The 16,180-nt window shown below is 43.7% G+C and overlaps 1 protein-coding gene across 1 annotated transcript in view; it reads right to left on the bottom strand.

Annotated features, from left to right (window-relative positions):
• FOXO3 (forkhead box O3) overlaps positions 1 to 16,180 on the bottom strand; it is a 90,847-nt gene that overhangs the window by 11,881 nt on the left and 62,786 nt on the right. The window contains exon 2 of the mRNA XM_027747914.2: positions 3,439 to 4,873. Within this exon, the coding sequence (XP_027603715.2) occupies positions 3,473 to 4,873 (1,401 nt within the window). The 3' untranslated portion in view covers positions 3,439 to 3,472. The remainder of the gene's footprint in view (positions 1 to 3,438; positions 4,874 to 16,180) is intronic.

The following is a 16,180-nucleotide window of genomic DNA, read 5'->3' as shown; positions in this document are numbered from 1 at the left end:
TTCCAGGCAGTAGCAAATGTCCTGAATAGTCTCCCCTGATGTTCTGTTTGGGACTACTCTTTGGCAAAAACCAAGTCCTTTTGGACTTGTCAGCTGAGAAGGACCCCAGAGCAAAGTGCAGAGTTGTGAGAACACCAGACTAGGAGAAGACTCAATAATTTCAAAATAAAAGGTATTCTAGAGACAGGTGAGGGAATAGTGATGTCTTTATTTATTGATAAACAAGCTGAAATACCTAGGTGATGATTATCTGAGTGGGCAGAGGGCATTATCCAGTGCTCTTGAGAAGCAGGTAGAGATAGAGGAACAGAGGCCCCAGGCAGTGTAAGAGGAGAAAATTATGGCTGAGTGCATAAAGCAAGAGAAAAACATACTGATTTTTTCCTTTTCTTCTTGTAAGAGAAAAAAATCAAAACAAACCCAAATTCATTTATATGCCTCAATGAGAGCACTCTGAAAGGCTGGGCATGGCCAGCCTCACGGGCACAGGCCAGCGTGGTGGGATTGGGTGGGGCTCTCTCCAGGGACCATGCATGGGCTTGTGTACAGCAAATGTGCAAAGCCACTAACTTGCAATGGTGGCATCTCCCTGCAGCAGTTTTTTAATTCCCCAACGAAGAAATTGTAGTTGATTTTCTTCCAAAGTAAACCTCCCCCTATACCTACAGTATGTATAAATTAAATACCTATGTATTTGCCTTCTTTCTTTTCTTCCTGAAAACTTACTCCAATGTTTCTCTTATTTTTCATAGAAAACACAGCACTCACTATTCCCAGGTATGCCAATAATCCATTGTAACTGCTTCTGCCTGCCTGCAAAACACACCTGGCTGCCCTTTTGAAACGGATTTAGCATGAGCAATCACCAGGCTGTTTTGCTGAAAGCATTCCCCAGTCTTCGGAGCCTGTAAGATTCATTACTGGGGTCATGAACATTGCTGAGAGAAGATTTTAATTCAGGGGTTCCTATTGCTACAGCAGAGAAAGTAACGGAGAAGAGCAGTTCAGAACAATTGCATCTGATGTCATGCAAGGAGTCCCTATCAAAATATGAGATGCTTGTAGGGAGGCATACTCTCAAACAGCGCTGCTTAACAGATGAGGAAGGGTGCATGATGAACCACCTCAGCAGAAATCATCTGCGCTTGCACCTGATACCAGAGGCACCCCACAGCTGCCGGTCCACTTGTCAGAGAGAGGGAGAAAGGCTTCCACAGATGACTGGACAGTAATCCACTGAGGAGAGCTGTCTCGTTAATAAATCTGTCCTCTGCAATGAGACTCCGCTCACACAGATGTGTCAGTTCCTTTATTCGGAGGGAGCAGCCTGAAAAGGATCATGGCAGCTATGCTTTCTGTGACTGCCAGAGGCCGGGGTGAAGAGGCAGCAGTGAGCATCAGTGAAGAGGTGGGCTGGTGTGTCTCTGTGCTGCCTAGGCAAGTCCCCCTGCGGCGGCTTCTACCTACACGTAGCAAATGAAGCTATGGAAGCAGGAGGCTGCCCAATTTGTCTGTGTCAAGCAAAACTGTCAATAACATCTATTTTTCAGGCCCCATTTGACAGATTGTACTGCTGGATGTTTCACAGCAATAAAGTTCCTAGAGTCTTTTTTTTTACATCATGCAAAGAAGGTTTTTAAATCCACATAGAGGAAGAGAGAACTGGTCAGAAAGCATGACTTTCTGCAAATTTCTGCATCCTGCTTCTCAAGACAATTATCTTTTTTCTCCCTTTCCTTTCCTGAATTCTCCATCACTGGAACTAAAGAAAACCCAAAATTCAGCTGTGGCACTTGACTTGCCAAGTTGCCATCTCACACAGGGTCAGCAGGACATGGTGTCCTCTACAGTCCATCTCTGCAGCCCGTCTCCTGGTCGTGCACTGCAACACTCTCGCTTTGAGTGAGATGTGCAAGAACCAGAGGAAATCCTTCTACTGAAACAGAAAGGACTGTGCAAACCAACCACTCCATCAGAGCACAGTAACTTTGCAGATCGACTGAGAGGAGAATGACTGGGCAGTCTTGTTCTCCCTCACAGACAGCAGATCACAGCACATGTCTCCTGAGGTCCTCCGTACACACAGGAAACAGGAAAGCATTCAGGAGGTTCACCACTGCTGCTCACCTGCCACAAAGCTTCCCCTTGAACATCTAACTGTGAAGCAGTGCCCGAAAACACAATTAAAGATGAAAGGGGCAAATTATGCATTGTAAAGTCAAATGACACCAACTCCTTCTTTCCATCCTTCATCTGGAAAATAAGAAAGCTGGAAGTAAGCTGCAAACTGAATGAATGTCTTGTATAACTTCACCACTGAGATACCCTACATACTATTTTGAAGTTAATAGAACACTTTCAATAATTTATAGCTAACCTTTTATCCTACTGTATTTTGAAATCTACTCCCTTATACTAATAAATAAACAAAGGAGAAAGGGCACTTTGTGTGGCACCTGTCCTATGAGTCAGGAAGTATGTACATGTGAGCAGGCAGAGGTATGGGCAGGAGCCTGTAGAATCATAGAAGGATGACAGAAACAATGTTTACAAGTTCAAATGCCCCCAGCTGTGGAAAATAAGCAATGGAAAAGAATGGATTAATCTGGAAAAAAAATTAATCTGAGGAGGCTAATATTTAAAAAGCATCTATGCCAGAACCCAAACCTACAGATATTCTCTTGCTGGAGTCCAAAAGAAAATTACATCTACCCCCCTCAGTGGGGAAGAAGTGCAACAATTTTTGCTTACTTAAAACATTAAATCTAGGACATTCCTGAGACCAGGATCTCACCTTTGCTATTCCAATATATAATTTCTCCATTTGCTACCTTTTTTTTTCCCCCCAAGAAGTACAATTTAAACAAACAAACAACTTTGCTAGCGTTGCTCTACCACAGCAGCAGTACAACTCTGATTCTGTCTAGATCTGTCCCACACACCCAACCCGCAGCGAGTACACCGATCTTGCAAAGACACTCATCTTCCTCCCCTGCAGCAACACTGCTGCACTGACTGCAGAGCCCCTCGCCCCATCCCTGTGTAACACAGCTTGGCTACATCTGGCATTGGCTGCAAGAAAGAATCCATCTGTTGCAACTTCAAAGAAGATGAGTTAGAGCTCTGTGATTCCTAAAACCCACAAATATTCCACCTTGGTTTGTCTGATTTGTCATTAACATTTCTCATGCCTAAATTAAGAAGGACGCTAAGCATCAGATGCGTCCTGACAGTGTTGCAGTTGAACAGCTTTTATAGCTTAGCCTCGTTTCCCTCCACATCTCCACGTTTCTTGGTCGTGCCTGTTGCATACAAACACAGAGCAAGCCATCACAGGCCAAATTAATATTATTAGTGTGCACTAACTATTAAGGGTTTTGTGCAAACTGCAATAAAACTAAGGAACCAATTATTTTACCACATCTATGGGGCACTGACCTGTTTGCCCATTTTCCCTGCTCTCAAAGATCCTTCAGCCTGGCACCCAACTCTGTGATGAAGCCTGTTTAGCACCAGTGAAGTTCCCCACATTCAGACTGACAACATTCTGAGCTGAGATGAGGGAATCAAAGTTAAAATCCAGCCCATCGGCATCCATGAGTTCACTGCGGATAATGGACTCCATGTCACACTCCAGGCTCCCATTGAAAATATCCAGGTCCAAGTCACTTGGGAATTTCTCATGTCCCATGACTGGGAGGTTCACACTAGAAGAGTACAAAGAGGAGCCTGACAGCGGGTCAGAAAGTGTTTGCATAGACTGATTGACAGATGACTGCTGATGTTTGGTGGATCCCAAGCTGTTGGAGTCACTTAAGCCTATGTTACTGATGGAATTGGACAAGGCACGGCTGCCACTAAGAGAGGAGTTATGGGACTGGTGCTGGTGATGTGACAGGTTCTGATTGACCAGACCACCCTGGCTGGACTGTGCAGCAAACGACATCATAGGGTCGTTGCGGAGCATTATATTTCTGCGGGAATTCTGGGCAGACACAGCTGTGCTGGCTTGTGACATGAGTGGGTCAGACTGTGTCATCATGACATCGCTGTGACTAAGTGCATCAGAGGCAAGAAGATCCTGCAGCGTCTGGTTGTTGTAATGAGAAATGGAAGAGAAGGTGGCCTGTTTGTTCTCCTGAATTGTCTGCATGGGCGACTGGCGGAGGGAATTCAGGGACGACGGCCCGAACACAGCGTTGTTGAAACTACTTGACGGGGAACCCAGCCCTGAACCTTTGGAACCATAAGGAAAACTGGAGCTTCTCTGCATTATCCCTCCTGTGGGTGACTGCTGGGAGGGAGGGAGTGTTATATTGTCCAAGAGATCATCCATGAGGTTATCTGTCAGTCCGTCATTCAAGTTCATTGTCCCAGCCATATCAGTCAACCTAGGCAACTCCACAGTACATGGTTTGTTTACCGATGGGGACAAGCTCGATGGACTACTGTACAGCATGGGAGAAAGTGGAGCATCGTCATCTTGAACATCATCTAGTTCAGTGCTTGCCAAAATTGGTGACAAGCGGCCACTGATCGTACTGGCATTTGAATTTGTACGGGAGCGAAAATCTGTCCATGCATCCAGCTCGTCACTGCTGCGGGATGTGGGACTCCCTGGCCACTTGGAGAGCTGAGAAGGGCTGTCCTCACTTGTTTCCTGGGCCGTCTGCAGGGCTGCCTTTTTCTTAGCTGCCCGCCCTCTGCTCTTGGTGTACTTGTTGCTGTTGTCCATGGACACAGCACGTCTCCGGGGTGCCTTGCCGCCTTTTCCACCATCTGGATTGATCATCCACCAAGAGCTTTTCCCAGTGCCTTCATTCTGCACCCTCACGAATCGGCTGTGGAGTGACAAGTTGTGCCGGATCGAATTCTGCGGGAAAGGAACAAAACAAAACATCAAGACCAGCACCCCACTTCTTTTATGACTCAAATCTCAATCATTAAACCAACATCCCCTGAAAAAAGCAACACGAATGAAAGCATTGGACCCTTCTGGATATCTCCGTGGACTTCTAGAGTGCTGCATACAGGAGGACTGGAGTGTGACTGTGGCATGCCAGCATGCTGCCGTAAAGCACTCCCCGAGCCTGAACTAGCTGTGCATTCCTGGTGCCCACCTCTACACCCCTAAAAACTGCATCCTAAGGAAAAGAGTGTGACACAGCTCTATTCCTGCCAGCACGGAGCTAGATGATTCTCCCTTGCTTTTGACTCAGGACAATCTTCTATGCTATCAGTAATCTTGCCATAAGTTCCTTGAAATAAAAACTGAAAAGGCACAGCAAAAATCTGGCTGGAGGGGTAGTCACACTCATCACAGCCTCTGCAAATGTCTTTTTAATTCTTCATGGGCACATGTGCTGTATACTTGTTATAATAATTCTTGAGTAAACTGCAAGTGCTGTTGCTCCTCTCCCACAGGCGCTCTGTGATGACTAAGATATACTTTGTCTCTTGATTAGAGGCCCCAGAATTATGCCCGTACTTCAGCAGCTGGCCAGCTGTCCCCTCACTATAGTATCCTCACAGTCTTCAAAACATGATGTGACACAGTATGCAACGATATCCCTGTTCCTGTAAGCTGCTGGATACAGAGTTGTATAAAGCTGCTGTACACAGTCAGATATTCCACGCTGTACAGGATGCTACAAAATACAGTACTCTCCGAGGAGCCTGCATACAGTCTGCTCTTGCATTCTACCTGCTTGCACTAGTCAGTAACATCTACCATTCAAAAACCACATTGCCTCAAACCAATTATAATCACCTCAGAATGAGAAAGGCGAGAAAACCAGTCCACAGTACCCCTAGTGAAATGGCACCAGATTTAAACCAAAATAACCGAAAATCCCACTTCACGCATCCTGCTGATCTTGTGCTTAAAATATGGATCAAAGAAAGGGAAAGCAAATAGTATTTGTTAGTGTGAATGCTTTCAGTTTTGGTAAACAAACTTTTTTTCCAATGAGGAAGTAAAAAGATTTTTGGAGCTATCCCACATTCCTTTGAAAAATGCCTTGTGCTATTCCTCCAAGTTTAAAGAGCTGCAGAGCTCTTTTTTGTTAAATTTGGGCAATTACCAGCTATACCTATGAAAAGGATAAAATCACATTTGTCCTATCAACATTCTTTAAAAACACAAACAGGACCATAGCATCATCAAACTATCCAGGAAAAGTGTCCTTCATTTACAAAACTCTGAAGAAATTCCAGATTTAAATGGGCAAAGAATGAATCAATCAACAAATCATTCACAAGTGCTTCAACATTTGCATCCTTAGGATAAATGGATGCTTGACATAAGTAAACTGGAGACATATTTGATGTACACAGAAATACAGCCTAGCATTTTTAAAAATAATTCTTTTCAGTACAAAATGCCTTTTTTTCCCCCACTGTTGAGTGTTGTGGTTTTTGTCAGAGTGTGAAATGCAAAACACGCCTGAAGTTCTTCTCACATGCAGACAGCAGACGTGGTTGTGATTATCACTTAATGAAAAGAGAAATCATATGGACCATGGTTCAAAACAGCAACTGTTATGTTTTAAACAATTTACTCGAAGCAGCAGATCAGACTCTGCTGACATGCTCAAGAGAAGTTTGGGTCAGTGCCTCAGCTATAAACTTGACAATTTCTGCGGTACTATCATCCCATCAGAATATGGTGGATTGAGTCACACCATAATAGCTCTTCAGTCTAAAGAAGGAAAGAGCTTTTTATTGTTTAACTGATGACATTTTAACTATATTTTGAGTCTGGCAACAGTCTAACTTCTAATAACTAGGCATCATTGCTTACTTCCTCAGGTTTCTCCCTGTAAAACTGGCTGAAGAACTGTTTTTGTTTCTTTTTTTTAAATAACCTTTGTTGATATTCCAGCTTGGACTGCATCAATGCAGGTAGCTCTCACATTCATTCCCCGTAACTTTCATGGACAAACATATGTGAAAACATCTGCGTGTGGATCTCTTCTCAGAAAGAGCTGCCAGCAGGATGAGGACAATCAGAGCTAGACCACCACACCGAGCCATATAGGAGCAATACAAACCATGCCGTTCCCCACCTAAAAATGCTGGGTATAAGAATACACAGCATCGTGATTCTTGCTAACGAAAAATAAATCTTAGAAAACACAGAAAAGAAACACCCAAGGTGGCGTACACAGTGTGCCACACACAGCTTCAGATATAAAAACATTCAGCCAAAATGCCAGCAGCTAACAGTTTTCAGCCTGTAGTATTCTCATAAAAGAGCTTATTTCTGATGGTGGTATCCATAGTATGAAACTATTTGGCCTAAAACCATGAAAAATCCTAAACTGTAAAATTGTGAGACTGAGGCACCTCTCAGGATGAGGACTCCTGCATGTGTGGATACGTATGTGCACATGTGTAATTTTCTTCTTATTATATCTTTTTGCTCAGTGTTGGTTTTACACAAGTAATAAAAGAATGTAATAATCCTTTTGCATTGAAAATTGGTGGTTATAAAAAATCCAAGCAGTTTGTTTTCCTTTACATTAAGCACTATGCCACTTACACTCCTGCTTCTGTTTTTCTTTGCTTTTCTTCTGTAGGAAGATTGTTTTCTTAAGCATAATTATGGGCCAATTTATTTTTGTGTACCCCATATCCACCCTCTGCTCAAACACTGCCTTAGAACCCACTTCTTTCACGTAGCCTCCCCCGCTAACCTCTTCAGCAACAGTATCTGAGTTTCTTGGGTTTTCCTTCTGTTGGATGCTCTGCCAAATCAAATTAAGGCTGGATCCTATTATCCGTTCACATGCAAGTTTTGCTACAGAAGCCACAGGGATTGACAACTCACATCAGTAAAGGCCGTTGCACTGTGCTACCAGGCTGCAATCTGGATGGAAATAACTGTATTTTCTACCTGTTTTCTGAGCTGTCAAAAATATTCCTATCTGCTTAAATTATAGGAAAATATCTTGGGACAATCACTGCTCACAACCATGTGCACTACTAGTATATGACCATGCAACAAACCACAGAGGAGGTGAGGAAGCAAAGAAAATACAGTTCATCATTTGAAGCCACTGCTGATGAAAATAATAGGGATACGTCTTTGACTTATGTGGGAGATGAATTAGGCCATGATGATGGAAACATAACACATTTTTCCATGCCAAAATGCAATGAGAAACTTTAAAAGATCTATAAAGGAACTTCCATCATCTGTCCTGGAGACCATATGTATATGGGATAGATGTTAGCCAGGCTGCAGACAGCTCAGATACCACCGATGGGTACAACATATGGACTGTACATAAGCAGAGTCGAAAAGAAATATGATGAGCTCCTCCCTTTATTAGTGTTACTATTTATACTGGTCTTGAAGAATGCCATTCGCTCTGCTAAGAGCCAGAAGACTGAGGTTCCTGCAGATAACATCAAGAGCATCATATACTGCCCCGAGGCCAAACAGCTGGGTCCCAGTCCCCTTCAGAAGTGGTCCTGCAGGGAAGAGGGACTGTCCATGGAGACAAGGAAGTTGCAGGGCGAAGGAACACACATGAGGCAGGGCAGAACTGGTGCAAGCAGAGAGTGGTGCAGTGCCACAGACAAGTGGGGCTGTTGTCCTACCTTGGCTTAGGCTGATGGCACCAGAAGAAGGGGTGAGCTGGGTGCCCACAGTAGCCAGGGCAGCAACATGAGGGGTTACAGCACTTTCCCCAAACTCAAGGCCACAGTCTCAGCTTTAATAAATGTTGATCCACTGCACCGCATTTTATTCAGTTAATACTCCTCGAGGGATTCGGCCACATTTTGCTACCCAAAAAAAACCCCAGAGATCAGCTACCATGTCCTACCATGTGCCTCTCTCGATATTTTGGTAAGACCACAAATGGGTAAGCTGACAGAGAGGACACTCAAACATTTCCAAAGTGTCCTATCCTTCATTTGATACAAAGAACTGAACCAGTCTCCCAGGGAGGCTAGGACTGCATGTTATTTCAACACTCAGACCCGGTCAGGCAACAGCAGCAAATGCTTGAGCCTTTAAAATGGAGAAAATTCCCCCTCTCTGTGCCTGTTCCAGCCTCTTCCAAGCCATGTTTACCTTGTGGAGTCCGTCCACTAACTCAGACACCAGCTGCAAGTGCTTCCACTGCAGTACAGAGTCCTTTTTGTCTGGAAGCAACATGTGGTATCAATTTATCATCCTCAACAACGCAACAAGGAATCCACTCACTTTAAAAATAAAATGAGAGTTGTGTAACTTGACTCTTAGAAGTCTCCGCCTTTTTTTTTTTTTTTTTTTTATAAAAAGCCAACTAAAGACTAGCAAGATGAGGTGCAGCTGGTGGCTGCCGAGTCCAAGTTACACACTGGTCTGTTTTTCTTTCAGTGTTTTGTAGTTAGTGGCAAATTTGTTATTTCAGATATGGGCTCCTAAACTGTAAATTTAGGGCTACAAATCAAAAGCAGTTCTTTAACAAGTGGGATACTAGGACATGGTGGGAGAAAAACAACACTATTTGCAGATCCATAAATGCTCACGTGGGAGAATCAGACTTTATTTTATACTGTATTAACATATTTAGTGTTTTAATTTTCCCATATGAAATTTTCTGGCAGCCACACAGTAGAGAAAGGCATCAGATCTAATACCACTGAAAAGAAGCCATGAAAATAACTCCAGCTTATCAGACTCTAGCTGACCAGAGGGAGTCTGTCTTCTCCATGGCTCTGCTTGCTCACTCGAATTTCAGTTTCCAGCTTCCTGAAAATGTTGTCACGCAAATCTCCTTTGGGATGAACACCCTTACAGATGGCTTCCACCAAAAATTATTTCTTTAAGAAAAGCAAAATGAAACAAACAACTTCTTTTTTGCATTCGTTTGTTGTTGAAACTGGAGTTTGTGAATAATTCAACACATTTTGCCCACCTGTCCATACCAACGTCTGTGCCTTCTTCAGAAGTAACTCAAAACTTGCTTCAAACCAGTTTTTGTAGATTCCGAGAATATGTTGAGTTGGAAGCGATCCATCAGGATCATCAAGTCCAACTCCTAGCCCTGCACAGGACACCCCAAGAATCACACCATGCACCTGAGAAGGTTATCCAAATGCTTCTTGAACTAAGAAAGGCTTGGTGCTGTGACCGCTTCCCTAGGGAACCTGTTCCAGGGCTCAACCACCCTCTGGCTGAAAAACTTTTTCCTGACATCCAACCTAAACCTCCCTGACTCAGCTTCATGCCATTTCCTGTCACTGGTCACCACAGAGAAGAGATCAGTATCTGTCCCTCCACTTCCCCTCATGAAGATGTTGAAGACAACAATGAGGTCTCAGTCTCCTCTTCTCCAGGCTGAACAGACCAAGTGACCTCAGCCGCTCCTCATACGGCTTCCCCTCAAGGCCCTTCACCATGTTTGTTGTCCTCCTTTGGATGCTCTCTAATAGCTTAATATCTTTCTTATATTGTGGAGCCCAAAACTGCACACAATATTCAAGGTGAGGCAGCACCACTGCCGAGCAGAGCGGGACAATCACATTTTACATGCTTTACATTTTGTTTGCTTTAAAGTCCTCAAGGAGATTCAACTACAAGTAAACAAGAAAACAGATGCAGTGGCTTCAAAATTATAAATAATGAAGTTACCAATTGTGTGCATGTATGTAGAAATTCCTGGTGAAAGGGATTGGCAAGCCTAGGCAAGTCAATCTTTAGGACATATCAGTCTATTGGTTCCATACAGTCCCTTTCTGCCTAGCTCTGTAAGGCTGCAGTGCTGCTCTTCTCAAGGAACTTTGAAATCCCAAACCCAAAGATGTCTCAGAACTTCTTCCTCTTTTCCCTGAGTCTTTGCAAACCAGAAAAATGTATATAATTTAAAAAAGCAGTGAGGACACTCCACAGATGCAGAAAAAGCAAGAACTAAAACATAAAGAGAGCTCTCCTACAATATCTATCCAGCCATGTTGTACTGATATACATCTTTTTCCATATTAAACCAAGCATTATGTATTCCAGATTGTTATATTTTCCCTAAATTATGGAAGTTGCAGGAAGAAAAAAAGCATTAAGAAAATTACACACAGAAGGAGAAATATTTTCTGACACTCAAGTGGTTCTGATGCTTCATGTTTGGTATCATCTACAAGTTCCTAAGGCAGTTCCCAAAAATCCCACCAGATGTTCAGCAGAGGGAGGTGGCGAGAGTGCACCAGAGTCCCACAGGGTACCTCCCTTCACACCCAGCTGGCAAAGGCCACTGCCCTCACAGTCCTGGAAAGGATATCTGGGATGACACAGGTTCAGCCCTACACAGGCATGCCCTCCTGCAGTAAAAGGGAAAAAAAAATCTCACAGATTTAGGGGGGGAAAGTCAGCTCAGCATCTGAAAGGTGGCTCTGTGGTTTCCCCTCCTCATCCTTTTTTCAAAGGATTTTTCTGATCTTGGTGGTAGGGGAAGAGCTAGAAGTGGCCTCCATTGTAATCAGCCCTCTGCCTGCATCTCTGCCCGTCATCCCCCACCCCAGAAGAGTAGAGTCTTCAGGGATTTAAGCTCCTTGGGAGAACATTAAGTCCAGCAAAGATTTATCCTCTGAAATGTGCTGGCTCAGATAGGAGAGCAGAACACAGATCTGCCTCCATCCTGTGCCAAATTACAACAGGGGAGGGTGATTAGCAGAGGAAAAACAAACCCTCCCTGACTTGCACATCGCACTTCCCACCACCCCAGCCGCGCTGGCCACAAGGGCAGGCGACAAGCAACCTGCTCGCCAAGGAGGCTTATGTCCTCCTTTATGAACACGAAATCATCTCAAAGCATGGGAATTGAGTCACAATTGAAAACTTTTCCTAAAAAAAAATAAAAAAAATTAAAAAAAAAAAAAAAAGAGAAAAAAAAACTTCTAGCTAAAACAACCGCTGCCTCACTCTTTGCAAACAGTGATATTGCAAATCACTACACTGACGTAAATAAAACCTAGCTGAAAATATACACTGCCTGGAAATTGCCTCAGAGCATCATGCTTCCAGTTAGCAGAAAAATCTCCAGATATTTTACAGTCAGACATGATCTGACCACATGAGGACTCTAATAAATAACATTTGTTTTGCTGTGAGTAGAGCATGCCAGTTGTCGTTTATTTTTTTCCACTGGGTGTTGGGAGACAGGAAGCAGAGAGTGAGGAAAATGCTGATACTTTAACTAATGCAGCTGCAGAGCAAGAACAAGGTCAGGCTCTCCAGCAACTCCTCCAAGTGTCAGGAGCCATGTACCCTGGCATTCTTTGCCACAGGAAACCTCCTAAAGAATTAAGTGTTAGCATCTGCATGCTACAGCGATGCTTTTCCACATTAAAATAGGATTTGGGAATCAGGAGGAAGACACTGTCATTGAGAGGTTGTTAGGGCACCTTGTGAAAGAGCCACCTTTCTCACTCCCTTCCACCCGCTTCATATCACAGTTGCCCAAAATTCAACAGAATTGATTTCAATCAAGGGATTTAACTTAATTAAGAGTAAGAATTCACTTGGAGGCATTGCTCTTGTAAGGTGCTGAATTCGTGAAAATCCCAAGGCACCTTATCGCAAGTTTGACTGGGACATAAACGCAGTCAGCAAGAAAGGGAAAGATGTTACCACTTAGTGAACTTAAACCCAAAAAGTTGAATGCAAAAAAGCTGCAATGGACGCACGCAGCTGGGTCTTTGCAGAGTCAGTTCAAACCAGTTCTAATTTCTGTTCAGGAGTGGTATCACCAGGAGATAATATCTTTTTTTTTTTTTTTTTTTTTTTTTCTCAATGGCAAGCCCCAGCATTTAAAGTGTTTCCACTGTAGAAACTTTGGCAATGACACCATGGTTTACTTGTGGAGTCTCTTCAGCACAGCATCACTGCATTTCTCCTGTTCCATGCCACGGAGCCCCAAGAGAAGTGCAAGCATTCACAACTAATCAACTTGAACCCTATATGTACAGTAACTCCTATAAAAATAGCTACCCCTGTCAGGACAGCCCCAATCTGCCAGATGCTGAAGCTACCAGAAGAGTTCTCCCAAACCTCAGTGGTCACTCAGCTAGGCCTCAATGAAAACAATGCAATTTTACTGTGAGGCAGACTTTCACTGTGAAGGCTTTGGGTTTGTATTGCTAGAAAGAAGAACCAGAAAAAAGGAAAAAAATCCCTCTCTTTTTTGTTTCTTAGATTCAAAGATCCCAGCACAACTCTCACGCAGCATTGTGGAAACCAAAATGCTCAATTCTATTTTTTCTCATTCTCAGCATATGGCCGTTACTATACACTGACTATTTAGAAACATGTATGGGCGTTCTTTCATGCCTTTATAAATAAATGAGAGTGATGCTACTGCTTATAATAATTCACTAAAAATAGTAGCTTCCCATGGAAGATCACAAAAGCCTCTCATTGCTGAATCACCTATTATAAATCTTTATTTTTTTGAAATGTTTTTGTAGTCGTGTGTTCTTTTTTAAACACTTCCTAAGCCTGTGAAATGCAACTAAACCATCAATACCTTCCACCACACAGTGGTAGGGGAAGAGTAAAATCCGTGTGCATGAAGGCAGCCCTCCAGGGCTCCTGATGTCCCCAACTGCAAGGCTGCCCTGCACGCAGCTCTGTGAAGTGCTAGCTCTGAAATGATAGATTGTTAAACACCCGGCCTGGATTAATTGGAAGTGTTGAGCTGCACACATTAAATTGCAAATCTGGTGACAGTTATGGCTAACACGTGACTGATGAGAGGAATAGATCTGATATGTTGTTGCCTGACCGAGTTTGATCAGGCCTGAGCAAGCCCTTCAAAAGCCAGCACAAGTGCCAGAGACCTTCTCACGAGAAAGCCTTTGAGCAACTTCCAAATCAGCCCCCAGCATTTCTGCTACGTAGACTAATCTGAAACAAGACCCTTCTCCTGTGCTATTTTAAGCACATAATTATTTTATTATTGAACCATAAGATACTATCAGATTTTAAAAAAAAGTGCATTTTAAAATATGATGCATTTAATTGGTTGCTAAGGTGGCAAAGGGAATGGTCGTGTTCCGCAGACCTGAGCACTGCAGGAAGCTGGGGATGCACCTAAGTGCAGCTCTCACTATGTCTGACCTGCTGCTTTTAGGGGCAAAAACCCTTGGGAGCCTCACGAAGGGCAAGTTGGTGTGGGAACACACAACTGTGACTCCAGATATTCACCAAGTTACTGCAACCCTGGTGTGGACAGGGTGTGAATCAGGAGATGAGGGATAAGTGAACAGAACAACTTGAAAAACAGGTATCTCCTCCTTCACGACTTCGGACTGGGTCATGGCATTACCAATAAATACCTGAGCACTCTTCAAAATGTAATGGCAGCTCTAAAATATTAATGCCTTTTGAAAGGAGAAAGTGATCAGTTTTCCTTTTGATGTATTCTGATGTGCATTCTGCTTTTGTCCTTAGAATAACACATAGGTCCTCCTAGCCTCTTGGTTTCTTGTAGTTTCCTACATTTTTCTTCTGTACTGGGGAATGTATTTTAAACACTGCACTTTAGAAGCATATTTGAAAAATTGTACAGACTTGCTTTCTGTATACACAAACAATGCTCATGCCGTGCCAGACGACATGGGTGGACAACAGTATCCATCTCCTCAGCATTTTTACATGAACAGTAGTGAGGCGGGTTTACTTCAGAAGTCTTTTCCCAGACCATTCTCTAATCTGACTTCCACTGATGCACTGCATCAGGACACCCAATCCCAAAACCAGTTCTGCCCATAAACTCACCGCCAAGGCACATGGCTTTAGTTCCCACACTGTGATGCCCTGGCTGTAATCTCCAAATTGACAGCATTTGATTCTTTTTTTCTGCCTACGGAAAAAGTTTTTTTACAGACTTAAAATCTGGGCAGCTCCAGGTCAGACCCTGATGTCTGAGCTAGTGACACCGGCCAACCTTGGCACTTGCTGGGAGAAATGGGCGCCTCCAATGAATAAGCCCACCAGCCTGTCTTCCTGTTCTCCTCTGAGTGTGCCTGACCCTCTCCGCTGGTGGAGGTGGATCTCACCCTCTGGCAGGGAGCTTTTGGGACTGCGGCTGCTTTGGGATGGTCGCTCTTGGTGTCTCCCAGGGCATGGCGGCTTCAGGGAGTTCATCCTCACTCATACCAAACTCTCCCTCTACCCTCTGGATTCATCCCAGCCTCACCTAACCCCATTTATGAGCTGTTTTAGTTTCCATTGAACCTCACCTCACTCAGATGACTTGCATGTTACTGGTTCTACTGGATTTTTTAAAATTTATTTTCTGTTTACTGCAGGGGGAAAATATACCTGAGGAGCTGACAAAAGGGAATATGACACCTATTATGCTGCCAATGAATCAGCCCTTTGCTACAGCAAGCAGGACATTCCTGTTTCACATGTAACTGGCAGTACCATCCCAGAAACCTCACAGTCCAGGTAAATGCACAGGTATGAAAGTGGTTTTGTTTTTTTTTTTAAACTCTTTACCTACTTTGAGAAAATACACTGCCATCAATACAATCACAATCACAAGTGCTGAATGTTGAGCCTAAAGCTAGGCTGTGTCAAAATGCTTCAGCACTTGACGATGCTTTGTTCATGCCCCACCCCCACATCAGAGCCTGAATAGCAGAATGATGAGTGGAGGAGCCTTTTCATGTTCCGATTTGATCCTGTACACATAAGCAATCCCTACTGAAGCCAACACTCAGGCCATGCTGGGGCCCTTGTATCACTCCGCACACAGACTGGGACATTTTTACGGAGCCATGGGGCAATGGGTTTTAGGACTTGGACTGTGTTAGCAGCAGGGGTCATCATCAGGTACTATAACAAGAATTATCTACCCTGTAGGATGCAGTGTGGTTGAGCTCCCAGTATGGGAAGGTCTGCACAAGTAGAAGACGCATCTGGAAGTTTATAGGCAGACAAAGAAGCATTAATTCAATAAAGAAAAATAAAATCAAGAGACTTATTTCAGTTTCATTTGCTAGCACAAACCAACCTTGCCGTCCCTGCCCTTCAGGACAGGTACTGAGGCAACCCCTCATCACCCTGAGATGGTGTCACTTCGCAGACACCCCTGCTTTTAGGGGGAAAATGTTGAGTTATGCTAGTGGAACTACAGTGCTTGAAATAAGCCCTTTTTCAACACCTACACGTTCAAGACACAGG

Source organism: Pipra filicauda, unplaced genomic scaffold (genome assembly GCF_003945595.2).
Source record: "Pipra filicauda isolate LSUMZ 115617 unplaced genomic scaffold, ASM394559v2 scaffold176_size3548034_pilon, whole genome shotgun sequence".
NCBI classification, from domain to species: domain Eukaryota; kingdom Metazoa; phylum Chordata; class Aves; order Passeriformes; family Pipridae; genus Pipra; species Pipra filicauda.
This window is presented reverse-complemented; position numbering and strand designations above follow the sequence as displayed.